The sequence below is a fragment of the Bubalus bubalis genome, chromosome 2 (genome assembly GCF_019923935.1).
Source record: "Bubalus bubalis isolate 160015118507 breed Murrah chromosome 2, NDDB_SH_1, whole genome shotgun sequence".
In the NCBI taxonomy this organism is placed as follows: Eukaryota; Metazoa; Chordata; class Mammalia; order Artiodactyla; family Bovidae; genus Bubalus; species Bubalus bubalis.
In genome coordinates, this window is record NC_059158.1 from 34,056,598 (window position 1) to 34,084,443 (window position 27,846).

The following is a 27,846-nucleotide window of genomic DNA, read 5'->3' on the forward strand; positions in this document are numbered from 1 at the left end:
TCCACACAAAAGGCCCGGAGAAGGAAGAGCCCCGTAGCAGTCCAGGAGCCCTGCCCCATCCGCAGCTCCCCGCCTTTCCCCGCAGAAACCCACTGCTCCTAAACATGTCCACAGGACGCACAAACCATGTCCCGCGGTCAGAGTTCCCACTGCCCCCTCTGGGCCCCACACAGTGCCTTAGATGGGGACACGTATTTGCATCGATCTTGGGCCAAGGTGCGCGGCGACAACCATCGAAGTCCGGCAGCCCTGCCCTCGCACAGCACCGAGCACAGTAAACCAGCTAGCCGGAGAACGCATGCGCACCCGCCCTTGAGGGCCCGCCCCGTAGCGACGCACGGCGTCCCTAACAACCGGCGTTCGTGGGGACCTGCGGGAAGGTGAGCGCCCAGGTCTCGGGAACGGTGAGGCAACCTCTGGAGAGAGAACACCCGGCCCCCGTCTCCCCTAGGGGGCTGAGCTCTCTCTGCCCCCACTCCCCCGACAGGGCACGGGAGCACGCCCCAGAGTCAGCCCACCCGGCCGAAATCTGCAGGTGGCCTTGGCTCCCGTGAGAAGGAAGGGCCGGCCTGTACCTATGGGAGGCCCCCCACTCCATATGAAGTTGGCCGTGCCTCCTTCCTCCCTACAGCCACTGTAGACTGTCTCTGCGAGTCAGGGAAGGGTCACCCGAGATGGAGAAGGGGAAAGTGGAGTGAGAGTTGGTCATGGGGAAGAGCAGTCCCTAGTTCCAGGGCCCCAGCCTTCCTGGAAAGACAGACCTCTATTCCCAGCTCCTGGGGCTGCAGTCCTTCCCGCAGGTCTAGACGCTTCTACACTTCGCTCCCTCCCATGACAAGGCTGGTTATCCTTGGTCACCAAGGAGAAGGAGGGCCCCTTCACCTCAGGCGGGTTGAGGGAGGGACTTGCTGGCATTTGGAGCTGAGCTTCCCCGGTGGGGTGTCTGAATCAAAGGTAGGGATGAGGGTGGAGTTCTTTTTTAAGGCAACAGACCTAAGTGGGCAGTTGGGAGGAAAGCCTGGCCCAGGGGTGTGATAAGTGTGCAGACTGTCTCACCAGCAAAAGACCAGGGGTGCTGGGCCAGAGCTCTGTCAGGGAAGCTTTTTTGCCCCTCTTTTGTGATTCCACAAACTCTGAATTCCCAAATGGGAATGACTTGGCCTAAGGGGGAGTCTGACACAGTAGGCAGGATAGGGATTGGGGAAATGTAGACAAAAGCCAGGGCCCTGAGGAGCAGCTGACTGAGAAAGCAGGAAGCACCATCAGAGAAGCTGGGGGATACGGGACATCAAAGCCCAGCCCCCGAAAGGGATGTCCAAGGCCACAGTGGTCCTCACAGAACCTAAGGAAGGCCTGGCACTTCTGCTCAGTTCAGAGGAAGAGAGGTGAGGACCAGAGATGTAGTGAGCAGAAAGAAGAGAGGACTTCCCCCTCCCCTAGCATCTTCAACTTTCCCATTTGGGCAGGCAGGTGGAGCCTCTGCCCAAAGCGTTTGGATTTAACTAGGCACTTGAGAAAAATGGAGGAGGTCGGAGACGTTTCTGAGAGGAGGGAAGGTGCGGGAGACTCGAGCACTGAACCCTAGGTCTGGAAGGAACATGGAGGGCCCAATGTGGGCCACGGGGCAGGAGAGCACAGCTCTGCGGTATCTCTTGGATCCTCTTGGGGCCTCAAAAGCTGAAGTGATCATCAGTTCTGCAGAAGGACCCTGAGACTGCAAGGGACAGGGAGTGAGGGAGCCTGGACTGTTCAGGTCAGCACCGATGAGGGGGACCCCAGGCTCCCACTGGAGAGAGTGGGAGGCGCACTGGAAAAGTGCTATGACAACTGAGTCTGGGCAATTTAGGAAGCAATCCCAAGTGATTTGTCTCTGCTTTTGTGCAGGGAAGTGAGGGACAGCTTTGGACAGACATTGGTTCAGAGCTTAGCTTCTCCATTTACTATGTGATGCTTAGCAAGTTACTTAAGTTCTCTAAGCCTCTGTTTTTCTGTTTGTGAAATGAGGATAATGGTGTTATAATAACAATATTTGTCAAAAATTAGTCTGAAGATTTCATAGGTTTATATAGGTACAGCATCTAACATCTTTGTCATGATATCTAACACCTTGAGTGTTGACTCTGGGCCGAACACTATACAGAATGTCTCACACATGTTTCCTGGTGGCTCAGACAGCAAAGAATCTGCCTCCAATGCAGGAGACGCAGGAGACATAGGTTCAGTCCTTAGGTTGGGAATATCCACTGGACAAGGGCATGGCAACCCACTCCAGTATTCTCGCCAGGGGAATTCCATGGACAGAGGAGCCTGGTGGGCTATCATCCATGGGCTCACCAAGAATCAGTCATGACTGAGTGACTGACACTTTCACTTTAGGGCTTCCCAGGTGGCACGAATGGTAAAGAACCTGACTGCCAGTGCAGAAGACACCAGAGATGCAGGTTCAATCCTTGGGAAGATCCCTGGAAGAGAAAATGGCAACCCACTCCAGTATTCTTGCCTGGAGAATTCCATGGACCGAAGAGCTTGGTGGGCTACAGTACATGGGGTTGCAAAGAGTCAGGCATGACTGAAGCAACTTAGCACGCAAGCATGCACACATATTAGCTCCTTTAATCCTCTGGATAATCTTATGAAGTAGGAACCCCAGTTACTATCCCATATTACAGATAAAGAGATGGAGGCTTAATGGGGTTGCATGACTTGCCAGGTTCTCCCAGATGTTGGGGACAGAGTGGAGATTGGACCTCAGGCGGTGTAACTCCTGAATCCTGAGCTAGCTGTTAGTTATGCTGCCTCCTCCTGTGCACATGCTACTGAGGGCCTGCCGGGCTGCTGCATGCGTGCATGCTCAGTCAAGTCCAACTCTTTGCGACCCCATGCACTGTAGCCCACCAGGCTCCTCTGTCCGTGGAATTCTCAAGGCAACAATACTAGAGTGGGTTACCATGCCCTTCTCCAGGGGATCTTCCTGACCCAGGGATCTACCCTGTGTCTTCTACATTGGCATGTAGATTCTTTACCACTGAGCCACTTGGCCTAGAATACAATAAATCAGAGCTATGTATAGACAAGGAGGTGGTTCACGGAACACTTGTCCACCATCAAAAATGAGGACAACCCTACCCAAACTAGGACATCTCGTCCCTTTCTATTGCCTGTGTTTGGGCATGTAGAGAGCAGACCCTAACACTTAACCCTGTGAGTTAAGAACTGAATGTTATTTCAGGACCTGGATGCTGGTCCTGAGGACACAGCTGGGACCCGGGGAGGGGGAGGAGGAGTCACCTTTCCTCAGGGGTTGTGGCAGGGTTGATGTTGGCGACATAGCATGTGAGGCCCTGTAGGTCCAGGAGATGAAGGGTCACTGGTTGCCCCCACTTGCCCCATCTGAGGGCAGGATGTGCCCTCCGAGGGGCATACCTGATGATGGCACAAGAGGCACTCACTCGGGAATTCCCTGGCAGTCCACTGGTTAGAACCCAACCCTTTCACAGCTGTGGCCTGGCTTCAACCCCTTGGTTCCCTCAGTCGGGAAGCTAAGATCCTGTAAGCCACGCTGTGCAACCACAAAATAAAATTAAATAGCAGTGCAGGGTTCACATAGGGATGTATACACACATGTACGGACTGTTAAGATTTCGTTTCGTTAGGGAGGAAATGCATTTTACTGTGTGTCTTTTGTCAGGGGCCTGAAATTCCCGTCTTGGGGTGCCATGGACCTAGTCGCTCTTCCAGCCTAGGGAGACCCTCCCCGACACATCCTCTCTGCAGTGAAGACAGGACACCTGCTTCCCTGGGAACAAGAACAGGCTTTTTTCTTTTCTAGTGGAAGGTGGAAAAGTGACTGGAAGAGCAGGGCATTGTGGTTAGGGCAGCCAAGCTCCTGATCCGGCCCCAGCCGTCCTATATATCCAGGGGCCAGTTATTTCCCAGTCTGGTCTTCAGTTTCTTCATCCATAAAATGGGGTTGAGAAGCCTGCCCCGACTCCAGTGTAGAATAAGACTGTAACAAGAGAAACGCTCTGAAAGACGCTTGTAACTTTTTTTGTTTTAATATTTATTTGTCTGGCGGCATCCTGTCTTAGTCGCGCTCATGGGCTTAGCTGCTCCACAGCATGTGGGATCCTAGTTCCCTGACCAGGGATCGAACCCATGTCCCCTGCATTGCAGGACATATTCTTAACCACTGGATCAACAGGAAAGTCCCAGAAACTTGTAACTTTTAAGTGCTGAGCTGTTGTACGTTGATGATGCTGTCAGCAAAGAGATGGGAGGTGGGGTTGGAGGCTCGGGTGGTCAGGAGAGGAACAGGCCACCAGAGGTAGACATCAGGAACAGCCAGGCAGCTTCTGGCCATCCTGTTGAACTAGTTCATCTACTGATCTGGGATTGTTCCCATAATTTCATTCACAAAACAGTAAGCCTACCCACATGGTTAGGACCTTTTGGTCACAAAGGGGCAGAAACCCAATTCTTAGCTTCAGCAAGAGAGACTTGCTAGAAGGCCATCAAGTCAGGTCTCAGAACTGAAGGAGGCTGTCAGAGGGCCTTCAGCAATGAGGACTGGGGACGGGAGGTGCCCGGTGCCCTCTGTCCACCTCCCTCTCCTGCTGGTCTCCGCCAGGTGGCACTTCCTCCTGCTGCCGCAGACCGGTCTTTTCCGTGTGAAGGGAAACAGCTTCCAGCAGCAGGGGATCTGTATCCTTCAAGGACATGTGTCCTTCTGCCTACCTCCACTTGGACAAATCCCAGGGAGGACTCTGATTGGCTGATATCAGGTGCACCCCGAACCAATACAGGGCACTCCTATTGGCCAGAATCTGTGATCAGAGGGAGGTGGGGCAGCCCAGAATGGCAGCTGCCTCCCTGGCAGACCTGACACTGGGTTAGGGATTAGAGAGAAAAAAACTAGTAAGAAAGAGGACTTCCCTGGTGGTCCAGTGGCTAAGACTTCACGCTCCCAATGCAGGGTTCCATCCCTAGCTGGGGAACTAAGATCCCACATGCCGCATGGCGCAGTCCAAAAAAAATAGAAATAGTCCTCACACCTGGAGGAGCCCACAATCCAGTGTGGGTGTGAGGAGAGGGTTGTTAGTCCACTGAAGCGACACAGGTACTAGGGATCTGACAAAGGGAAGGGGGAGACAAGAAAAGCCAAAGGCTCCAGAGGGGAAATGGTGCTTGAGTTCAGGCTCAAAATACCAGTGCTGGTCTGCTTCCCTGGGCAGAGACTGCAGGAAAGGCCTTCCAGGCAGAAAGAGTGGCTTGAGCAAAGGCTGGGTGGCGCAGATTAGTCTGCCGTATTCAAGATGCAGAGAGGGGTTTATTTCAAACAGAGCATCCGGCCATGGAGGGCCTTCTGCACTGAGTTGAGGAGCCAGGGGCTTACCCAGAGGCCTGCCAGGACAGCTGTGAGAAGGCTGGGTGCTGGATGACACACCCAGGTGCGGGGCAGCTGCAGCTACAAGGACAATGGACAATGAGGCCCTGAGCTGAGGCCACAGCAGGAAGGGAGAGGAGGGACCGCAGGGGAGGGAGTCAGAACTGAGGGGAAACTGCAGTGACCAGGTTGGGGGGGCTGGTACTGAGGGAGAGAGGTAAGTCCCCAGCTTGCGGGTTCACACACCTGGGTGGCTCCTGGTGCCTCTGGCCAAGGTAAGCAGCCAGGAGGAGGAGAGCCTTGGCGGAGGCACTGAGTGCTCTTGGCGGGCAGACTGAGGCTGCAGGTGCCTCGAGGTGGCCAGCGGCCATGAGTCTGGAGCTCAGAGGGGGTGGGGGAGCTGCAGCCCAGCAAGAGGAGGAACAGGGCAGGCAAGGCTCAACCCTGAGGGGTGGACAGAGTCAGAGGAGCCTGTGTTGGAAGCCTCTGGAGAATGTCCGAGAGGCTGGGGGGAAGAGTTGAGAGAGCGGCAGCCCAGCAGTGGTTGAGAAGAACAGGTTTGGGTGTGTGACTTGATGCCATCTTTGTAACATTAGTAACTGGCAGGCAAAGAGTTCATCGTGCTCATTATCCTTCGAAACATACTCTGTTTTATATTTGATTGATTCTTTTAGGTATGTATATATATTAAAAAAAGAAACATTTGGAACTAAAAGCCTTCTTAGAAGAATCCTCTGTCTGGTAACAATTTGCTTGCCAAAAATATTTCTGTGATGTTGAGTTTTTTTAAAAAAATCAAGACATGATAAGTGAAAACTACCAATCTGACCTTATTATGAGGTTAACATTATCAACATTTGCCTTTGAAATGACATCAGACCTTGGGGTATGGAGGTCTCTGTGAATGTTGCGGGACAGTAGGGATTCTTGTTTATACCAGCCAAGCACATGGAGCACATGCAGGGCCACCGTGTCCCTCCTTCTGAAGCGATGGCTCAGGGCCCTGGACCAAGCCCCAGGCAGGTCGTGCAGCGTCCTACTGGAGAAGGCTCTGGGCTCCAAACAGCGGCCAGGCAGTTAGGACCAGACCTGAGGAGCCAGGTCCTAAGACAGTGAGGCATTAGATGGTGAGAACAGGCCATCCTGTTCCTGGGAGCACCCTGCTAGGCCCCAGGAAGGGTCTCCCAACATATGGCTTCCCGGGAAGCAGAAGGGACCACTGAGCAGGATGGTGAAGCCAGGCAGTTCTGTGAGAGAGGCCTGGGGAGCCACGCTAGGTTCTGCTCCCACAGGCATGGCCCAAAGGCTGTCCTGGGTTGCGTCTGGGACCAAGGGGAATCCCAGAATGTGTTAGACCAGAACTGTGGAGGGCGCCCCAGGCGTCCAGACGCAGAGCTGGCGGGAGCAGGGCTGGCCTGTCATCCCTACCCTCCTCCTCTGGCCCAGTCTGCCAGTCCTCCACCCCACCCCGTCCTGTCCAGACCTGAACACCACCACCACCTTGCCCTCACGTGTCCCCTGGATGAAGGGAAGCACCTCACTCAAAGACACCATCTCAGGTTAGTACTCAGAAGCACGTCTCTAGGGCTTTACCTCCCCAGCCCAAACCTCTGTCCCTCAGAATGTCTCCGTCCACACACCCACTCCAGTACTCCTGCCAAATAGTTTTAAAAATGTTTATTTATTTATTCAGAACACGGTGCCTTTGTTGCCTCCTGCAGGATCTTGTGTTGCGGCACACGGACTCCGTTTTTTGTGGTTTCGCGGGCTTAGTTGCTCCAGAGCACATGGGATCTTAGTTCCCCGACCAGGAATCAAACCTGTGTCCCCTGCATTGCAAGGCGGATTCTTAACCACTGGAACACCAGGGAAGTCCCACTCCTGTCAAATATTATGAATATGATTCAAGTATTATCTCAGGGGAATCTCCACGAAGCCTGCAGAGGAAGATATTACTGTGCCCTTTGATGAATAAGGAAACTGGCACTCAGACCGAGTAACTTGGCCAAGGTCACACAGCAAGTGCCTGGCAGAGCCAGAAATGCAAAGTCATCCGGGGCCTCCAAGCAGCATCCCCTCCCAGCCACACCCTCGGAGGGACCATGAGTCAAAAAGCGCCAGCTGCTTGTCCCACAATGCATGGACCCAATCTGTTTCTCAATTTGCATTTTATTTGCATAAGTGTGTCACCAAAATACATAGATATCTTCCTTACACTGCCCCCTCCTGCTTCTCTCTCTCTCTCTCTCTCTCTCTCTCACACACACACACACACATTCACACAGCCAGGCTCTTCCTCCTTGAGATGCCTGGAGGACTGGGGAGCACCATCTGGTCCCCTCCATCTGCCAAGGACACCTTTGCTAGTTCACAGTGTTCCTGCCCACCGGCCACTACCCAGTGCATGGAGTCGGGGAGCAAACCCAGAGCGGGAGCTCCGTGCTGGGCTGAGCAGACCCAATTCTTCCCGAGGTCCTGGGGAGGGGACACTGAAGCACAGGTGCAGGAATGGACAAACGGGGTGACGGCATGCCCGGATATATCCTCTGTCCTCAGCCCCAGATTTAGCTGCCTTGTAGCCTCCCACACTTTCCCGCTGCTGCTGTCTGGAATGCCCAGAGCCTGGGAGAAATAGGAAGACTGGGATGGGGAGATTGAGGAAGGGGCAAGCTAAAGCCCACTGAGGGAAGAGGAGAAGGTGCTGATGCCCTGGGCAGGGTATGGGTCTGGTTTCCCTAGCCTTCCCTTCTGGCCTGCACTGCCCAAAACAGTAGTCACTAGCCATCAGATTTTGAAGGTTTAAATACATATACCTAATAATTATATATATATTAATTTTTATATTGATTACATGTTTAAATATTTTGGACATATTGGGTTAAACATAAAGTTAATTTCACTTGTTTTCTCTTTCCTTTCTTAGTGTCTATAGGAGAAGTTTTTAAATAGTCTGTGTGGCTTGCATTTGGGCAGCCATTCTATTTCTATTTCTATACTTCAATTGGCAAGTACTGTTCTTCATCCCCTCCTCCTGGTTAGGCAGTTGTTTTTCTGTAAAATGCTTAGTGGCAGGGAGCTGTTTTGAACTAAATGTTCATCATACCTCAGCCTTTTGGCTGAACTTGATAGACTGAGTTGTTGTTGTTGTATTTATGTACCAATTTTTGGCTGTATGGGGTCTTTGTTTCTGTACGGGGTCTTTGGGGCTTTCTCTAGCTGTGGAGAGTGGGCACACGGGCTTAGCTACCCTGTGGAATGTGGGATCTTCCCCAACCAAGGATAGAACCCATATACCCTGCACTGGCAGGCAGATTCTTAACCACGGGACCACCAAGGAAGTCCCAATAGACTGAGTTTTAATCCACCTTTGTTATATATAAGCTGTGTAACTTTAGGCAACTCAGTTAACCTCTCTGAGCTTCAGTTTCACATCAGAAAAAAATTAGTCCATCAGCGCCTATCTCAAAAAGGCTTCTGTGAGAATCAAATGAGCTGATATACATAAAAAACTAAAAAAAGGGACAGCATGCAGCAATTGCTTGTAATTACTGCGTAGCTATTATTGTCTGAAATGTGGTTCTGCTGCTTCCTACAGCTTCGTGTGTCACAGAAAGCTATGCCTCTTCGGATGCATTATTTTAGTCACTCTTCCCAATCATCTTATTGGTAACTGCTATCCTCATTTCACAGGGGAAGCATCTGAAACTCAAAACGCTTCAATAACCGGCCCAAGGCCACCCAGCTGCTGGGGTGTGTACCTGGACCTGCTCTAGTCTGGAGACTGGCCCTTCAGAACCACCCTGTGCTATGTCTGTTGGTAAATGCCCACCGAAACCCTCCAAAATAACAACCCTTCCTGCTCCCCTTTCTCCAGGTTCCTGCCAGCACCCGGGATCTGCCTGTCTGAGAAGCTCCCCGTCACGAGCCATCACCAAGGGGCCACCTGTCCCTGTGTTGCCAAGCCCCAGCATGCAGGATACCCAGACAACAGAGTCACCGTCAATCCCCAGCCGGTCCTCAACCTCCACCCAGGACCGGTCTTCCACTGTGGGCCAAACTTCGAGCATAGCCCCACAGCCCTCAAAGCCCACCCCGATTATCCCACCCCTGGCTAAGTCCACGGGCCCAGGTTCTGGGTCTGGGGTCCGGCGGATGCGCAGGATCATCGCTGAGGATGCTGAGTGGTCGCTGGCCATCGTGCCCCTCCTCACAGAGCTCTGCATTCAGCACATTGTCAAGAACTTCCAGAGTGAGTCTGTCCCCTCCTCATTTGGGAGCAAGAAGGCCAGGAGTGGGGCAGAGCGGGAGGGGACTGCCTTGAGGCCAGGCCTCAGAACTGGGTCTGGGGGCAGCCCCTGCCTTCTCCTACAATGTCCTCTTGTCTTGTTCAGTCCCTTGGTCATGTCCGAATCTTTGCAAACCCGTGGACTGCAGCACGCCAGGTTTCCCTGTCCTTCACCATCTCCCAGAGCTTGCCCAAACTCACGTCCATCGAGTTGGTGATGCCATCCAACCATCTCACCCTCTGTCATCCCCTTCTCCTGCCTTCAATCTTTGCCAGCATCAGGGTCTTTTCTAATGAGTCAGCTCTTTGCATCAGCTGGCCAACGTATTGGAGCTTCAGCTTCAGCATCAGTCCTCCCAATGAATATTCAGGACTGATTTCCTGTGGGAAAATGTCCTTATCCCCACTCACCTCCTCCCTTCCGCCTACCCTGAGGCCAAGTCAGTTTCTCCAGCCATCCCCCCTCCCAGGCCCCACCAGACCCCTCCCCCATCCCGCTCTGTGCCCTATACATCTAGGCCCTCTCCTTCCTTTTCCCACTCTCTCCAGCAAAGCCTGGCCCAAACCACATCTACCTCCTCCGCTAGAAAGCCCTCCCTGGTTGACCATCCTCCACTCTCTCTTCTATGGGCATGTATAGATCCTTGGTTTGTCCCATACATTAGTCTCTGTTAATGTTTATCCTTTTCAAAGATGAGTCGGCAACCTCTCCTACCAGAGGGGGAGCTCTCTGAGGACAGGGCCATCGTGTTGTCTACGGCACCTGTCACCACCAGGCCTACAATATATTCATTAGACCTGTTTACAGTCTGCCTCCGCTAGTAAGATGGAGTGCCTCCCTCGGTTTTGTTCACTCTTGTATCCTCAGCACTTAGGGTGCAAGGATAGTACGCGGTACGTAGTGTGTGTGTGTATGCTCAGTCACTTCAGTCGTGTCTGACTCCTTGTGACCCTATGGACTGTCGCACTTCAGACTCCTCTGTCCATGGGATTCTCCAGGCAAGAATGCTGGAGTGGGTTGCCACGCCCTCCTCCAAGGAATCTTCCTGACTTGGGAATCAAACCCATGTCTCTGCCTCTTTTATGTCTCCTGCATTGGCAGGCAGGTTCTTTATCACTAGCACCAACTAGGAAGCCTGTGGTACATAGTAGGTGCTCAAAAAAAGAAAAAGTTTTTGTTTTGAAATGAATGAATCAAATCACATTGGGAGCCTCTGAAGTCAGGAGTTACCTCCTCTGCTAGATTAAGAAAACACTGAGGGCTGGACCTGGGATTCTGTCTCAGACAGAGAGCTCCCTGAGACCAGATGCTAAGATGTCCGCCTTCAACCAGGACCACCCCAGATCAGGGATGGTGTGTCCCTCCTCAGATCGGGCCTCCCTGGGAATGAAGGCTATCTCTTCTCACAGACTGGGGCTCCCTGAAGGCAGAGGAGGGTCTTTCCCTTTCCTGGGTGCCCCCAGACAGACAAGCTGAGCCCAGGGTACCACAGTGCAGTGTCCCCAACACTGTGCCTCCTATTTGCCTATTCTTGCTCCCAAAGACAACCCCATCCTGAAACAGCTGCTCCCAGAGCATCAGAAGAAGGTCCTGAACCACCTGTCTCCTGACCTGCCGCTGGCTGTGACCGCCAACCTGATCGATGATGAGAGTTACTGGCGCCGCTGCTGCACGCAGCGGTGGCCCGTGTGCCACGTGGACAATCACGGCGGTAGCTGGAAGCGCATGTTCTTTGAGCTGCACCTGGAGAACCTGCTGAAACACTTCATCCCGAACACCACCGACCCCGCGGTGATCCTCAACCTGCTGCCGCTCTGCAGGAACTACGTGCGCGCCATCCGGGTGGATCAGTTCCTTCCGCCCGTGCAGCTCCCGGCCCCGCCCCGCGGCGGGGATCAATCCGATTCCGGCAGCGAAGGGGAGATGGAGGAACCGGCCATGGACCACTACCAACTGGACAACCTGGTGGCTGGCCTGAGCCATCTGGAGGAGCTGGACCTGGTATACGGTGTGAAGGACTGTGGCATGAACTTCGAGTGGAACCTCTTCCTCTTCACCTACCGCGACTGCTACTCCCTGGCGGCCACCATCAAGGCCTGCCACACCCTCAAGGTACCACCTACCCCCAGCCTCCCCCTACCTCCCATTCTCAGCATCTCTCTGAGTCCCTCTCCCCTTCCCCTCCTCCTCCATCACCGCCTTCTTGCTCCTATTTCCTTCTCGCTCGTTGACCAAGTGTCCTTGGTGGCCCTGGACCAAGCTGGGTTCTGGGAATGCAGAAACTCAGAAGGTTCCGCCGGGCCCATTCACCAGCTATTAATCCAACAGGCGACTGCACCCCGGGCCCTGTCCTAGGTGCTGAAGATTCCGCAGTGAGCGCAATTAGACCATTTGTGCCCTCCAGCTGACAGTCTGGTGGGGATAAAAGGCACTAATCAGCAATCATATAAAAGTGAAATTGCAACTCAAATAGGGTTTACCAATAAAAATACGGGATGTCCAGTTAAATCTGAATTTCAGATACACAATGAATTTTTTTTTTTTTTTAGGTTAAGTATGTCCAAAATAGTCTGGTTGGAAGAAGGAGAGCATGCCAAGAATCAGAGGAGGAAAAGGAGGACATGACATTGTATCATAGAGTCCAGGGAGGGAGGCGTTTCAAGAAGAGGGGTGAGCAGCAGTGGGGTGGGATGGAGCTGAGGACCAGATGTAGCAAACTTGGAGGTCACTGAGGGGAAGCTATGTCGATGGAGTGCCAGGAGCAGAGTCCAGATCAGAGGCATTTGTGGAAAGAGTGAGAGGTGAGGAGACAGATCAGCTTTTTCAAGAACTTGGCTGTGAAAGAGAGAAAGGTAGAGCAGTAACAGATGAGGGGTTTGGGTTTCCTTAAGAAGAAACTTGCATGTGTTTAAAACCAATGTATAAAAACAAAACCAAATGGATCCTAATCAAATGCATAAGCTTTTGCACAGCAAAGGAAACCGTAAAACAAAGAAACAACCTTCAGACTGGGAAAAATATTTGCAAACAATGCAACAGACAAGGCTTAATTTCCATAACATACAAGCAGCTCATACAACTCACTAACAACAACAAAACAACCCAATCCAAAAATGTCCAGAAGACCTACACATTTCTCCAGAGATGGCCAACAGGCACTTGAAAAGATGCTCAACTTAGCTAATTGTTAGAGAAATGCAAATCAAAACTAGAGTGGGGTATCACCTCACAAAAGTCTAGGAGGGTGCAGCGAAGGGCTGACTCATCCAACAGACCTGGATTCAAAACCTGCGTCCACGGCTTAGTCACCGTGTGACTCTGGGCAAATGAAGTTTCCACTCAAAGCCTCCATTTTCTCCTGTAAAATGCAGAGGACTTGTTCAATCTCACTAGGATGCCAAGGGTTAGAGATCATGGCTATGGAATGTTGCAGCAGCATGCCCAGCACGTAGTCATTACTCAATAAGTGGTAGTTTTTTCCCTACCAGTCGCCACCAAATCTGCACCACTATCATGCTGGGTAGACCTGTCCTGTCCAAAAGCCAGCCAGGTGGTCGAATCCTTTATCCCTTACTGCTCCACCTCTCTCCCCCTTCCCAGCCAAGTTCTTCTCTCTCTCTTTTTACTATTTATTTATTAGGGTGGGTCCCATATGCAGCATGGGCTTCCCTGATGACTCAAGCAGTAAAGAATCCTGCAATGCAGGAGACACAGGAGATGTGGGTTTGATCCCTGGGTTGGGAGAATCCCCTGAAGGAAGGCATGGCAACCCACGCCAGTATTCTTGCCAGGAGAATCCCACAGACAGAGAAGTCTGGTGGAGTACAAGTCATAGGGTCACAAAGAGTTGGACACGACTGAAGGGACTGAGCACACACACACAGCTGCAGCATTCGGGATCTTCTATCTTTATTGCTGCATGTGGGATCCACCTCCCATACCAGGGATCTAATCTGAGCCCCCTGCACTGGGAGCTCGGAACCCCAGCCACTGGACAGCCAGGGAAGACGTCCCCCTAGCCAGGTTCTTGAAAGAGCAGAACCTCCGCTGTTTCTGGGGCTCCCTCCTCTACCTGGGGGAGGTATGTAGGCAGGCACATTCTTCCTGCTGCCCACAGATCTTCAGGCTGACCCGAAGCAAGGTGGATGACGACAAGGCACGCATCCTAATCCGCAGCCTCCTGGACCACCCGGCCCTGGAGGAGCTGGACCTGTCGCACAACCTCATCGGGGACCGGGGTGCGCGCGCTGCCGCCAAGCTGCTGAGCCACAGCCGCCTGCGCGTGCTCAACCTCGCCAACAACCAGGTGCGTGCGCCCGGCGCCCATTCGCTGGCTCACGCCCTGGGGCACAACAGCAACCTCATCTCCCTCAACCTGCGCCTCAACTGCATCGAGGATGAGGGCGGCCAGGCGCTCGCCCACGCCCTGCATACCAACAAGTGCCTCACCACGCTGCACCTCGGGGGCAACGAGCTGTCCGAGCCCACTGCGACCCTCCTGTCCCAAGTGCTCACCATCAACACCACGCTCACCAGCATCAACCTGTCCTGCAACCACATCGGGCTGGTGAGCCAGGGCTTCTGGGGCACGCAGGGCCAAGGGGAAGCCCTGGGGGCTTGGGCGGAGGGCTTGGAATCTGACTGCTGCCGGTGCTTACCGGGAAATTGCTAGGACCACAGGCTTTATCCAGTTCTCACCCCAGCTCTGCCATTTAGCACTTGGTTGAAGTTACTTAACCTTTGGGACCTCCATTTCCCCATCTGTAAAACGCAAATAGTAATAGCATCTACCTCTAAGTGTGGTTAATGGAAGGATTAAACGAGTTATAACTGTAAAGCAGTTAACCATTGCAGATACTGGCTAGGTCCTCAGTATTTACTAGTTGTTGCTACTACTCGGGATTCTATACTATGCTAGGCACCCAGTATCTGTTAGTTTTTCTTTAGCCCTCAACTTATCTAGTAAAATAGCCCCCACTTTATAGATGGAAAATAGTCTCAGAGAGGTTAGTGAGTTGCCCAAGAGCATCCAGTCAGGTTGAAAGCCTGGGTCCTTCCCAACAGACAGTGTCTTTCAAATCTTGACCAAGTCTCAGAGTAAGAAATGCAATTTGCATGAGCACCTAGTGAACACATACATCGATATAATGTAATTGACATGTAACTTGCACTGCTTGTGATATATGCTGATGTTTTCCTGTATAATGTCTGCTATCTTTAAAAAAGATGCTTCAGTGACCCGTTGAGTTGACTTTGCAACATACAGTTTTGTCACAACCATAGAAAACCAGCATTCTGCCTCCCAACAGGAAATTTTTCTTACTGGGCGAGGGCCACCCAACCCAGAAGGGGCTGGAACTGTGAGGCCTAGAGAAGAGGGCCCTCCATGCACTCCAGCTAGGGCCTTGCACCCTCTACCAAGCCTCCCCAGAGGACAGTCGGACTCACAGACACTGACTCCAGAGAGAGTGCTCTTGGCTACAAGTAACAGAAAGCTTGAATGGGAAATGGCTTAAACAAGAGGAATGTTCACTGTGTCCCATAATCAGAAGCCTGGGAGAAGGGGGTTCTGGGGTTGGTGGGTTCCTTGGCTCAGTGCTTCTGAGCCACCTCTGCTCCGCCTACCCAGCCCCACGGCCCTGTTGTCTCTTGTGTGACTCTCATGGGCCCAAGATGGCGGCTGTACTTCCCACAGGGCTACACTCAGAGGCAGAAAAAAAGGAGACCACTCCTCTCTTTTCTTCTCTTTTACGAGAAAAAGCTTTGCAGATGCCACTCCCTCCAAACTTCTTCCTTATATCTCACGAGCCAGATGTGTCTCCCGTGCTCGTGGCTGAACCAGAAGAATGGAGCACCACGTTTTTCAAACCACTGGGGCTGAAAAGCCAATGTAGTGAATATCAAGCACCATTTTTCTCAGAGAATAAGATGGAACAGGATAGAAAACGCTACACAAAGTAGGAATCGTGTTGTGAAGTTGTTCCCGTCACGTCTGTATATCAGTATGTGTACGTGTGCACACATCTGCCCATGTGTGTGTGGTCCTGAGTCATGGTGGAAAGTGACACTTTCCCTTGTATTCCTGACCCAGGATGGCGGGAAGCAGCTCCTGGAAGGCATGTCAGACAACAAGACCCTCCTGGAGTTTGATTTGCGCCTGTCAGACATCGCCCAGGAGAGCGAGTACCTCATCGGCCAGGCCCTCTGTGCCAACCGCGAAGCAGCCCGCCAGCGGGCCCTGAATCCCAGCCACTTCATGTCCCCAGTCACTGCCAAGGGCCCTGAGAACCCTGCGGGATAAAACGGGAACAGGGCTGGGGCAGTGGCCAGACCTGGGTCACTGCCCCAGCCCCACCCCTCATTTCATGCCCCTGCCATGCCTGCTCTTGAGGGTCACCCCGGTCCCGAGGGCGGGGGAGGGGAGACCAAGACTATCCTTGGGGTGAGCGATTGAGGTTCTGCAGGGATCTGTGAGGAGAGGAAGGAGCCTGGGATAGAGGTAGAAAGTGGGATTTAGCCCTGGTACCTAGGGAGAGGATATGAACGGACTCACTGAAATGACTGACTTCTTCCAAGAATACAGAAAACTGACCCTTCAAGACTGTGAGGCCCAGACTCTCCTCCAGGGGCTGCCCATCTCCCCAATCACCCTCCTCCCCACCATTGTTCTCTCTACCAAACAGATCCTTGACTTCTTGACCTTCAAACACACACTCTCTCCTCCACCCCAGGCTTCAGCAGAGCTCTGCCTGGCTCTTCCACCCTCACCCTGCAGATGCCACCTCCCTCTTACTTGACTCTGCTTAAGTCTTCCAGTTCTGCAGGTCATGCCACCCCTAGTCCACCCCACCCCCAACCTGGGCAGGAGGAAACAAAGGTGACGGGAGGGGCTCAGACCCATCAGCCTCCCCAAAGAGCTGCTCACACAACTGGGAGATGGTGAGAGAGGTGTGACCCTGGGAGGGAGGTCAGTGAGTCATCCGCAACTTTATTATCCACCAGTTTGATTTATACAATCTTTGCGCTTGGAAATCCACTACAGAAAGGCCACAGTGTGATGCACCCAGTTGACAGAGACCTGTCTTCTCCCCAGCCAGGCCCAGCCCACCCCACAAACCCTTGTCCCAGGACACATGAAACCCTCCAGGCATCCTCCAGGAGTCCCCATCACTATGACCGCCCGCCCTGGGGCCACACCCACAGGAATCACATCTCCCCATGAGGCCATGAGAGGATCTCCTGATGGATTCAGGCTGAGCCCCAGGGCCCATCCTCTGCAGACCAAACCCCCAGCCCGGTTTGCAAAGGGTGGGTCACAGGCTGCAACCACAGCCTAGGAGCGCTTTCCAGGGACTCCTTCCAACAAGCAGGCACGGAGCAGAGCACCAAAGGGGGCTTGGGAGTGACCGCACGTGTGTACCTGTCTGGGCAACTTCAAGTCTGTCTGTGCCTGACACCCTCTGACAGTTCCGGAGTGCAAACTTATAGGTGTGAGGGTGTGTGTGAGTGTGAGAGTGTACATAGCCACAGCTGCTAGCAGAGGTTCTAATTAGAGAAACAAGAACATTCAGTGTAAAGTTTAATTTTAGAGATTAATTTTTCTGGTTTTCGTTTTCCCTGGCAATCAATAAAGCTACCAAGAAAATAGACCAAAGACTTGGTTTCTCTAAGTCTGTGCATATGTGGGAGGTGTGAGGCTGTCAGTGTGAGAAGACCTAGGCAGAAATGGTCAATACAGGCAAAAATAATCACAGCCCCTCCCGTCTCCCTTCCTCCCAGCTCAGGCTCTGTCTCAGGCATCTGCCTGAGGCAGGGAGCTGAGTTCCTCCCTTCCCCAGAGCCATGAGGTGGCCAGGATGCCCCAGACAAGGGTGTGACATCCGGGTGCCAGCTGGCCAAGAACTGGGTGCCAAGGCCACAGCTTGCCACCTGTACCTCGCAGACATCCATTCAAAGGAAAGAGGGGCACTCCAACCCCCAGGCCCCTGAAGAGCACAGTGCTGACAGGTAGGTGGGCACTGCTGCCCAGGGAAACCTAGTGGGCAGCTGTCCCCTCCTGCCCAAGCCTCCCCTTCTCCGGCCTCCTCCCCTTCTCACTCAGCCATCTCCACCTGAAAGTTAAGCTCAACCCCAATGCGCCACAGGCCATGGTGTCCCCACAATCTGTGCCCCCGCCAACTCCCCAGGGAAGGGGAGCAGGGGAGCCAGAGGAGATGTTGCATAGGTGGAGGCCACGCCCCGGGCGGTGCGGGCCTGGCCAGGCTGGAGGAAGAGGGGAGAGGAGAGGCTCTGATGGCTCAGATGAAGTGAGAAGCATCAGGGGCGAGCCTCAAGGCCGAGGGTTATCTTCTCCGGCTGCAAACGTGAGCTCACTCCCTGGGCACTAAGTCAGCTGGGAAAACATTAGCCAGGGGAGCTGGGCGGGCAGGGGTTTTGTACACAGACATGCACACGGAAGCACATCAGGGAAGGAGTGGTGGGGGACAGCACATGGGGCCAGCGCCCTGGGGTGGCGACAGCATGTCCCTTTGAAGACCCTGGGACACACAGCAGGGCTTCAGCTCACGGGCTAGCGGAGGACAGAGGGATCGGGCAAGATTTAGAGAATGCCTGCCTCTGACCCCGCCACGGAAACGGAGCTTCCAGCTGGGCTCGAGACAAGGTCCTCAGCCCCTCAGAGCCTCAGCTTGCGGATGACCACTATCCACTCCTCCCCACCAACACAGGGGAGCCCAGGGGCGGCCCCCATGGACACCCCCACCTTTGAGGGTCTTTTCGTGACCCTCTCCTCTTCGACTCCCACTTGCTTCCTGAGTTCTCTGTCTTCACCCAGGCCTGTTCCTAGTCTCCCCGCTGAGTCGTACGCCTTGGTCAGCGTGAAGGAATGCCACCCGAAGGAGGTGCCCTCCCAGAACCTAGGCAAGGAGGCTGAAGTTTAAATGACTGAGGTGCACTGCCCTCCACAGTTTGCCTTCCTCCTCACCCTGGCAACAGCTCTTCAGAGCCAGGGAGCAGGCTGGGGAAGGAGAGCTGTGGTGAGTACGGTCCCCCCAGGACGCAACCTCCCGGGGGCCCAGGGAGATAAACAACAGCGGTGAGAGTGGCGTAAAGGAAACCCCGATCTTCAGATCTTGTCGGGGCCAGCGCCAAGAAGAGGAAAGCAACATCTCCAGGGCTTTGAGATGGAGTACCACGGCTGACACCTGGGCCCGGCCTCAGACCCACTGAATTCATTAGCTTGGCTGAAAGCCAGCCCTGCTGTTCTCCGAACCACTGCCCCCTTGGTAGAGAGAGGCTCCGGCAGGATCAGGCTGCAGCGAGGAAAGAGAGCCGGGCGGCCCTTCCCCCCTGGCCACCAAACCTCCCCAGATGCACAGCCAGGGCCTCTCCCTGGAGACGGAGCCCAAGGCGGGTCCCAGGGCGCAGTTGCCACATAACAGTCATTGGATCCATTGAAAGGCGGGACAGGGAATCTCCAATGTGCGAGTGTGTGTGTCGGAAAGGGAGGTGACCCCCTAGGAACTCAGGGGCGGGCAGGCCTGGAAGAGACGGCTCTGCCGGGGTGGGATTCTCTCCCCTCCCCCCAGCTGTTTCTTTATGTACAGGAAGGTGTGGGGGGGTGGTATCTGATCGGCCCCATCTGAGTCTGGCCCACGCCCCCTCGCCTCCCACCTCCCCACTCCCACCGTTCCCAGCACGGCCTAGGCCACACTGGTGACTCCCCCTACCCCACCCGCGGGACGCGCCGTCCGGCAAGGGGCAGGGAAGGAGACCGTCGGGCCGGTCCCGGGACCCGGGGTCACAGTGAAGTCTCTACGCAGGAGCCGTGGCGGTGCAGCGGCCGGTGGCTGTGGCCCAGACACCCCTCCTGACGGTGCACAATGAGCACCGGGAAGTAGAGGGCGTCGTGGTAGGGCGGCGGCGGCCCGGCCTCCTCCTCGTCGTCGTCCTCCTCGTCGTCCCCCATGCTGGCCTGGCTGGACAGTCGCGTCTGCTCGGTAGGGCAGCTAGCCTCGTTGACGCTCCCGCTCCGGCTGCGCCACAGGCAGCTGCGCCGGGAGCCGTAGAGGCGGCCGAGTGAGAAGCGGCTGCCCCCGCAGCCCGCCCCAACTCCTCCGGGCCCGGGGGCGGCCCGCGGGCTGGCGCAGATGCTCAGGGCGCTGCGCGAGAAGATGGACGAGCTACTGACGGCGCGCTGGCAGTGCTCGCAGCTGCGCCGGTACGGGGCCAGGCCCGCCGCTCCCGGTCCACCCACTCCGCCGTAGCGGCAGGTGGGGGCGTAGCCCCCGGCCGCGCCCCCAGCGCAGCGCGCGCCCAGCCCCGCCAGGTCCATGAGCACTGCCTCCGAGTAGCTGGGCACCAGCTGCTGGTTGGAGCGGATGTGCCACTCGAGCTCCGTGCTGTCCACCGTGTTGACCCGCGGCAGGCGGTGCGTGAGCGGCGGCAGCAGCTCGTCGCTGGGACTGAGGCCGCCGCCGCCGGCGCTGCCACCCGCCGAGCCCGGGCCCTCCAGGCCAAAGAGCTTCTCTACGTGGTAGTGCGCGTAGGCCGTGCGGTACTCGGCCAGCACGCGTAGCGGCCACGACAGCGTGAGCAGCGCCGCGGCCCAGAAGGCGGACGAACAGGCGTACCAGGGCGGCCTGGCCGGGTCGGGGAAGGCCACCATGAACTCGCGGAAGTCTACGTTCTTGAGATGCATGCCCTCGCGCGCCTCCATGTAGTCGTCCAGGCCCTCGTTCTCGGCGAAGAAGCGCGCGCGCTGGCACAGGTACGCGTTCTCGGCCTCCACGCTGGCGAAACTGAAGCACTTGGTGAAGCGCAGTCGTGTGGCCGGCGCGCCTTCCAGCCCCACCAGCGCCTTGGACACATCGCGGACGCCACAGCGCGCGTAGTCGAACTCAGCCTCGGCCACGTGCGTGTTCACGCGCTCATGGTAGACCTGCGGCGCCAGGGAAGGGGGTCGCTTCAGTCCGCTCACCCTCGTCCGCCCCATGGCGGCTCTCGGCGCCTGATGGAACCCCTCAGCCTGTCCTGGCTTAGCTCCCGGTTGGAGCCAGGTAGGATCTTATCATCTCCAGAGACAGACCCTGGAGTCAACACTGCCGGGCTTCGAATCCCAGCTCCACCATATACTAGCTGTTTGACTTTGATATTGGTTAAGTACTTAGAGCAGAACCTGTCTGCTAATGTTTGCTGTTATTATTATGGTGGTGGTTATTGCTCTCCTGTGGCAGTGCCCACAAGAGCTCACTGCTGTGCTCTCCCTGGGGACAGTCGGTCAGGGTCCCAGCAACCACCCCCCTCCCATCTGGACGACCAGCCTGTGCTCCCCTTCAGCTCCTCACCTGGGTGGTGGTGTAGGCATCTCCATTGCGGTATCGGGTGACTTGGCGCGTGCGGCGGACGTAGTGGTAGCTGATGGCCTTCCACCAGATACAGGGCGTGGCCTGCTGCATGCGGCCCACGCGCTCTCGCACGCTGCTCACGTCCACCCGGTGCTGCAGCTCGTGGCGGGCTTGGCAATGCCAGCACTCCACCAGGTAGACGGCATACAGCATGAGCAGGAAGGCCAGGGGGATGTAGACATAGCCGTTGGAGCAAGGGCTGTCGTGGTACATGAGGCTGTTGCCCTGGTAGGCGCTGCTGAAGGTGAGGCGGGTCACCGTGGTGACGTGGCACCAGGCCACCGCCCCCAGGCAGCCGTACATGAGCAGCGAGAGCAGCAGGCACTTCCAGTGGGACTCACGGCAGAGGGACTTGGTGAAAGAGGGCTGGATGGGACGCTGCTGCTCAGATGGGCAGGCAAAGGGCCGAGATGATTGGGGAGTGAGACGGAGTGGCAAGGACCCAGTACAGAGATGAATGCGGGAAGGGAGGGCCAGAGGCCAGCACCCGAAATGACAGGCAGAGACAGACAAGGATGTGCAGAGAAGAGTCAGACCAAGATGGGAGGCCAGGACCAGAGATAAACACAGAAGTGACCCAGCGTGAGCCATGAGGACAGGAAAAAGGAACAGAATGCCAGTTTGGGGAAGTGCAGAGAGAGATACCCCGAGAGGCAGAGGGATCAGAGCCAGGGATGGAGGGAGAAGGCACAGGTAGCAAAGAAGACACAGATGGATAGGATGGCACCCAGAGGAATAGTCCAAAGACAGATAAAAAGATGGCAGTGAAACAGGAGAAGGTGTGGGTAGGGAAGACAAGGAGGACAGACAGGCATCAGCGAAGGCAGGTCCCCAGCCCAGACCCCTTCCAGGTATTCTAGGAAAGGAGGGAGGGGCCCACTGACATCCCCTTCCCACTTTATAGGTGGGGCCCTCCCTTCTTCCAGGAGGAGCCACTTCCTTGGACCCATCCACCTCCCTCATACCTCCCAGGAAACCCCAAGTGCTGTCTCCTTCCCCACACTCTGGACCCCAGGTCCCTAGCAAGTCTCCCTAACATCCTACCCCTGTTCTAAGATGGAAAGCAGTGGGTTTGTGTCCCTGAGCAGCAGGTGGTCCAGGAGGAAATATCCAGATGGGCAGAGGCATATGGCTGGGGAGAGGGGATGGGAGACAGGGGTGGGAGTGGGAGGCAAGGAGGAAGATATTTGCGGCCCAGCCCTTTGTCAAGAGAAAACAGTTCTCAGTACCCAGGCACTAAAGCACTAAATCATGTTCTGCCCTGCGGTGGTCCTGGTGAGTTGTTTATGTGTCTGGCTCCTCCACTAGACAGGTGCTTTAGAAAGCAGGGCCTCATTCTCTTTACATTCTGGGTGCTGGCACCCACAGCCACTCAAGGACAAGTATACTGAGTCAGATGTCTGGTGGCAGCCTGGGCTTTCCCTCTGCTCCCCCCACCGTCTAGCTTTAGGAACCCTCCACACACCCTCCTGCTGAGATCCTGACTTATTCTTTCCATTCCCCTGCCTGGACCTGGAAGCTCCCCAGGGGAAGGGAGAGAAGGTGGAGAGAGGAAAGGCACAATAACAGGCAGTGGGCCCTGGACTGGTGTGAAATCCAAGGAAAGATCTGGAAGTACAGATAGGTGGCTGGGTTAGGAAATAGTACTCAGCACATGCAGACAAGATTAGGGTGCATGTGCCTTTGTGGGAGCCTCACCCCTGGGGAGTGCATATGTGCCCCTTTGCATGCCCACTTGAGTGTGTGCTTGTCCCAGTGAGAGTGCGTGTGAAAGGGGCCCTCCCTGCAGTCCTGCCTGTGTGCTTCTGCCCTAGGGCAGTGTGCAGTGTGTGCACGAGCGTGCATGGGAGATTGGGGAGCCCCTGGTACTTTCCTTCATCGGTTTGTCTCCAGGTTGAGTATGCCCCCAACGAGGGGTAGGTATGCTCGGTACCAACACCTGGAAGGATTTCTGGGAGTCCTCTGGAGGGGGATGCTACACGGACGTTGGATGAGAGAGGCGCACATCCCCCACACAAACCGTCCCAGTGACCTCAGGGGGGATGGCCTCTGCACACATTTGACCTTCTTAGGACCCCAGCTCAGGTAACACCACCGTTTCCTCCGTGGACCTGGCGGGTACTCTCCTGCCTTCCTGCCTTCCACAGCACCTCCAAGTCACCCTTCCTGGCCTTCTAGAGAGCATCTCCCTCCGCGAGATAGGATCCCGGCTACCGTCCCCACCCCCACTCACCCGGGGTCCGCGAGGCTCCGCCCCTAGGCCCCTCCCCCTGCCCGGGACCCCCCCCCCCAGCCCCGCCCCCGGCGCGGCCCCTTCCCCGACACCGCGGACAGCTCCGGCCGCCGGGCGGGGGCAGCGGCGCGGGACTGCGGCTGCGGCTGCCGGCTCGGGGTGCGGGGCGCCGGGCGCGCTGCGGCGGAACCGGCGGGGGAAGGGGCACCACGCCCGGGGAAGGGACGACCGCGCCCGGGGAAGGGGTGCCACCGGCTCTCACCTCCTCTCGGGCGGGGCCCTCGTCCGTAGCCGCCGCCGCCGTGGGCTCCTCCGGGACCCCGGGGCCGCCACCGCCGCCGCCGCCACCGCCGCCGCTCTCTCCCGCGGCCGAGCCAGGGGGGGACATGGCGTAGAGGGGGCGCGTCGAGCTCAGGGCCTCCCGGGGGGCTGCCGGGGGCCGGGGGCATCCTGCGCCGGCCCTGGGGAGGGGGGCAAAGGGGGCGGGGCCCTCGCTGCTCCCCACCCCCCGCCGGGGGGAGGGGGCCTGGAAAGGGCACCACGGGTAAGGGGCTTGGGGATGGGGATGGGGAGGCGGGCTTGGGGGCCGGGCTGGGGGGGCCGGGGCCGGGGGCGGGTGTCACCTTGAGGCCCTCGCGGCGCCGCTCCGCCTCCCGCCCGCTCCCGCCGCCGCCTTTTGTCTGAGCGGAGCTGGAGCCAGCGCGCCCCCCCTCTTCCTCCCAGCACAGGAGCCCCGCCCCCGGCCCCCCAAACTCCGCCTTCCCCAAGCCTACCTAACAGCCACCCCAAAGGGGACAAGCAACAGGGGCTCCCGGCACCCCTTCCTCTCTCCCAGCCCCGCTCACTACCCGCATCCCCGCCATCCTTCTTCCGAGGAGGAGAAACTAAGCCCAAACTCTCCGTCTATTCACGGAGGGGGCGCCAGCGGCCAGCTAACATCCCTCCCCACCGTTGGTTCTCGCAAGTTCCCAGGGCTGAGGGTGGGGAGAGGAAATTGAGTTTGGGAACCCTAGGCAAGATCCTCATTCCCAGTTGGATGGTAAAGGGTTAAGGCATGAGCCAGACTTTAGAGGCCGGACCGAGCTGAACAACGTTGGGAAAGGCTGAAAAGGAACGGATCGGAGCTGGATGTGAGGAAGGACTAGCAGAGGGCAGAAAAGAGGATATTGAAACCAGCCTCCACTGAACTAGCTCTCTATCCTAGAAGAAAAGCCCCAGAGAAGCAATGAAGTGTGTATATTGCCCTAGACCGGAGATCAGGAAACCTGAAAAGAGATTCTTAATCCTGTCTCTGTCATTAGCTGTGTGACCTTGGGCAAATGCCTTCCCCTCTCCGAGCCTTAGTTTCCCCATTTGTGCAGTGAGAAAGTTGACTGAACAATCTCTAAAGCTCTGACTTTGGGTGTAGGAGGCCAAGTCATAGGTCACAGGCCAGGCTGAGTGATTGCAGGTCGCCTGTCCCTTCATGTCATCCACCCACAGTGCTCTTTCCCACCCCAGTTAGGGGCAGAAAGAAAGCTGCCATTCATTCATTCCTGAATGCACCCATTCAATAAAAAAGTATTAAGAACCTACTGTGCCCTGTATAGAAAGGCAAAATACAATTTCCCATCTTCAAGGAGCACAAAGTCTAACGGGGAAGAAGGACGTGGAAGCCTGTCATTATGAAAGAATAAGATGAAGGCTGTGCTTGATCCATCTGTGTGCACAGCCCCAAGGAAGGCTGTTGTGTGTCATATGCTACATTAGTCTTTGACATATAGTGGCTTTCCCCATTTACCCACAAGGAACCAAGGCAGAGAGGAGGTGAGGGGCTTACTCAAGGTCACCTGCTGATACTCACAGAGTGGTCCTAGAATCCAGACCTTTCCCATTCAAAAGTCCATGGGGATCTTCAGGGGTCGTAGGTCAGCTTGAGGCAAAACCTGGATATCTGATCTTTGGGAATAGAGGACAAGCCCACTGCTCTGCCGACAGTCCTGCCCCTCATCTGGGGCAGAAGAGCCTCTGCCTTCACCCACACACCCACCCCTCTACTCTTGGTCCTGTCTCCATGTTGCTACTCTTCTCTTTCCAGGGAAGGTGAAGGGGGCTCTCAGTCTGCCTGTCACCTCAGTACTACCCAGCCTGTGTGATCTTCCCCAGGTCAGTGAGTCCATCCTCCCTGCCCAAACCAAGGGAGAGTATGGTCCCAAAAGGCATAGTTCTCCTTCATCCCCATGGCAGAGGAGGAATCTCACTTGCTGGCTCATTTCAACGTCTCTCTCCTACCCATAATTTTTGAGAAGTCCTGCCCACAACTAATTCTAACTCCTCTTCTGGTTTCAGTTCATTTCACCTAATTCAGTACTTACTGCAGATAGAGAGCAGAGGTCCAAATCCTGGACTTTCCTAACCCAGATAGGATCTTCACACTCCCCATTTAGTTGTTCTAATCTTCCTCCTGTCCTCCAGCCCCACTGCCTTCCTGGCTCCACTTCAGGGGGCTTTGGAAGAGAGATAGCTCAACTTCTTTTGGCCAACCCCAGAGCTTTCAAGAGATAAAAGACCACCTCCCCTTTCTCCATACACATGCATTACCCCTCCTTGGAAGCCCAGAGAAAAAAGGGGGCTGTGGAAGGAGCCAGCTGACCAGCTGGTCACCATGGCAACTGGGCCTGTTTCCTGAAGATGAGTCTGGCTGGAGTGGGCAGAGATGGGGAGTGGGAGCGTGACAAAGGGAACCAGAAAACAAGAGAGAGAAGAGGACCTTGGAGAAGACTGGGTGGGACTGAGGGAATGAAGTCAGGACCTGGATCATGCTGTGACTTGAGTCAAAGTCCCCAGGTCATCTTTCCAGATGACACTGCCATGATCCCTGTCCCCATTCCTAAATTGTACTGAGAAGGGCTTCCTATTGGAGTGCAGACTAGGTGCTGGAAGCAGTCAGTGACTCAATGCTGACCTCATGTGGCCAGAAAAGGGGCTGCCACATACGTGTTAGGATTTAGAGCCAGACACGGGTAGGTTTCTGGCTAGGTTAATGGGGTAGGTTTTTCCTTAAAATCAGCCTGTGGGTATAACAGAGGTGCTCACTGCACACCCTTGAGTTCTTGTGTCCTTGGAAAGGGCTCGGATGCCCCCAACTTCTTAGACCTTAATGAAGGAAAGAAAGTCACTGAAAACATTGTTTTTATTTGGCTGCACCTGCACCGGGGCTTAGTTGTGGCATGCAGGATCTAGTTCCTTGACAAGGAATCGAACTTGAGCCCCCTGAACTGGCAGCTCAAAGTCTTAACCCTTGGACTACCAGGGAAGTCCCTCACTGAAAACACTTTTAAAGTTTTGTATCAGGAACAGGAAAACACAGCTCTATACTTTCAGATTGTTTGACCTTGGGCAAGTCAACTCACCTTTCTGGGCCTCAGCTTCCCAGCTTTAAAATGGAGATGATTTTGAAGCAGTTAAGGTTTGTATTTTTGCTCCAGCCTTTGAGATTGGGAGAGGAACAGGTTGGGGGAGGAAGTTGAGGATGTCTGAAGTCACAGTGACCCCAAGGGAAGGAGATGCCTCATTTTCCTTGGGCTTTCCCCTCATGGCTCTTCACCCTCTCATGCTCAAAACATCCTCCCCACTCCAGCCTTCAGTGGGGGATGGAGACCAGTGGGTCACCTCCTCCCATCTGTCCAACCCTCTCCCTTCTCCCTCCCACTCACCGCCTTCCCAGAGACTAGGTACTTCTTCCCAGCCCTCTTCCTTTCCCATTTCCAGTTTAAATGGAACCCCCTCTACCGCTCACCCCATTGGGTAGTTGGCCCCATGTTGTACCCCTCCAGCATCCTGTTCTCACTCCTATCTTAGCACAATCACTCTGTGTTGTAACTGCTAGAGGGTTTTGAAGGCTGGAACCATGGGACAGGTTTTTTTGTTTGTTTGTTTGTTTGTTTGAAGCGGGGGTGGGGGGTGGTAGTTGTTGGTTATTACTGTTACTGTGAGCCTCCGTTTTGCTTCCAACAGAGAGAACAATGTCAGGCATATAGAAGAAGCTTCTTATGTGTCTATCAAATGGATGAATAAAATGAGGTTTCATGGGGAGGGTGGGAGGGAAACTGGTTAGTAGCTGCGTGTTCACACCCCAGCTTCCTTCCTTCAAAGCCAGAGTTGGGAAAGGGAGATGTTTTCTTGGGGGTGATTTTTCTAAGAGCATTTCTGGAACTTGGGGTAGGGGATAAATCTTGGGCAGCTGATTTGGGGCTCACCCCGTGGGTGGGATTTGCCTACAGCCTCCTGAGGCTAGGCCCAGGGAAAATAGGGATGGGGAAGGGGAAAAGATGTGTTGGTATTAGGGCTGAGGCTGCCAAGGGGACCTCGGCAGAGTGCTGCCCAGAATGTCTGGGGCCTCCCCATCCTGGCCCCACCATGAGGAACTACACTTCCCCAACCAGATGCTGTTACTGTCTGAGACCAGTATTTTATCCCTGTGAGGAATGACCACTCTGCTTTTTTAGACCACAGTCTTTTCAACAGAAAAACCACTTGCGAAAAGCACATCCTCATGTC

General features: G+C 55.2%; 2 protein-coding genes across 5 annotated transcripts; one reads left to right on the forward strand and one right to left on the reverse strand.

Moving 5' to 3' along the window:
• Positions 1-334: 334 nt before the first annotated feature.
• On the forward strand, positions 335-16,489 carry TCTE1 (t-complex-associated-testis-expressed 1). 3 transcript variants are annotated; one of them, XM_006069304.3, is made up of 5 exons: positions 335-380; positions 9,258-9,632; positions 11,213-11,781; positions 13,787-14,236; positions 15,761-16,489. In XM_006069304.3, the coding sequence occupies exons 2-5, from the start codon at positions 9,353-9,355 to the stop codon at positions 15,968-15,970; spliced, it is 1,509 nt and encodes a 502-aa protein (XP_006069366.1). In that variant the 5' UTR covers positions 335-380; positions 9,258-9,352; the 3' UTR covers positions 15,971-16,489. The 3 variants fall into 3 exon arrangements, with proteins under 3 accessions (XP_006069366.1, XP_006069367.1, XP_006069365.1); XM_006069305.3 differs by having other exon boundaries at positions 338-404; XM_006069303.3 differs by lacking the exon at positions 335-380 and adding an exon at positions 5,583-6,942.
• Positions 16,490-16,637: 148 nt separating this feature from the next.
• Positions 16,638-26,237, reverse strand: TMEM151B (transmembrane protein 151B). Of its 2 annotated transcripts, XM_025269088.3 has the most exons (3): positions 23,570-26,237; positions 21,015-21,455; positions 16,638-20,608 (listed from the first exon to the last, which is right to left on the reverse strand). In XM_025269088.3, exons 1-3 carry the CDS (start codon positions 23,693-23,695, stop codon positions 19,469-19,471), a joined length of 1,707 nt encoding a protein of 568 aa, XP_025124873.1. In that variant the 5' UTR covers positions 23,696-26,237; the 3' UTR covers positions 16,638-19,468. The 2 variants fall into 2 exon arrangements, with proteins under 2 accessions (XP_025124873.1, XP_006069370.3); XM_006069308.4 differs by lacking the exon at positions 23,570-26,237 and having other exon boundaries at positions 21,015-21,831.
• Between the last annotated feature and the right edge of the window lie 1,609 nt (positions 26,238-27,846).

What these genes read in the sequence shown, in the direction of transcription:
- TCTE1 (XM_006069303.3), top strand. Translation starts at nt 6,906, where the DNA reads ATGAAGGGAAGCACCTCACTCAAAGACACCATCTCAG. An exon ending in CATTGTCAAGAACTTCCAGA is followed by an intron (nt 9,633 to 11,212) that starts GTGAGTCTGTCC and finishes TTGCTCCCAAAG; the next exon opens with ACAACCCCATCCTGAAACAG. An exon ending in CCTGCAACCACATCGGGCTG is followed by an intron (nt 14,237 to 15,760) that starts GTGAGCCAGGGC and finishes TTCCTGACCCAG; the next exon opens with GATGGCGGGAAGCAGCTCCT.
- TMEM151B (XM_006069308.4), bottom strand. Translation starts at nt 21,665, where the DNA reads ATGGCTCACGCTGGGTCACTTCTGTGTTTATCTCTGGTCCTGGCCTCC. An exon ending in ATGCCTACACCACCACCCAG is followed by an intron (nt 20,609 to 21,014) that starts GTGAGGAGCTGA and finishes CTGGCGCCGCAG; the next exon opens with GTCTACCATGAGCGCGTGAA.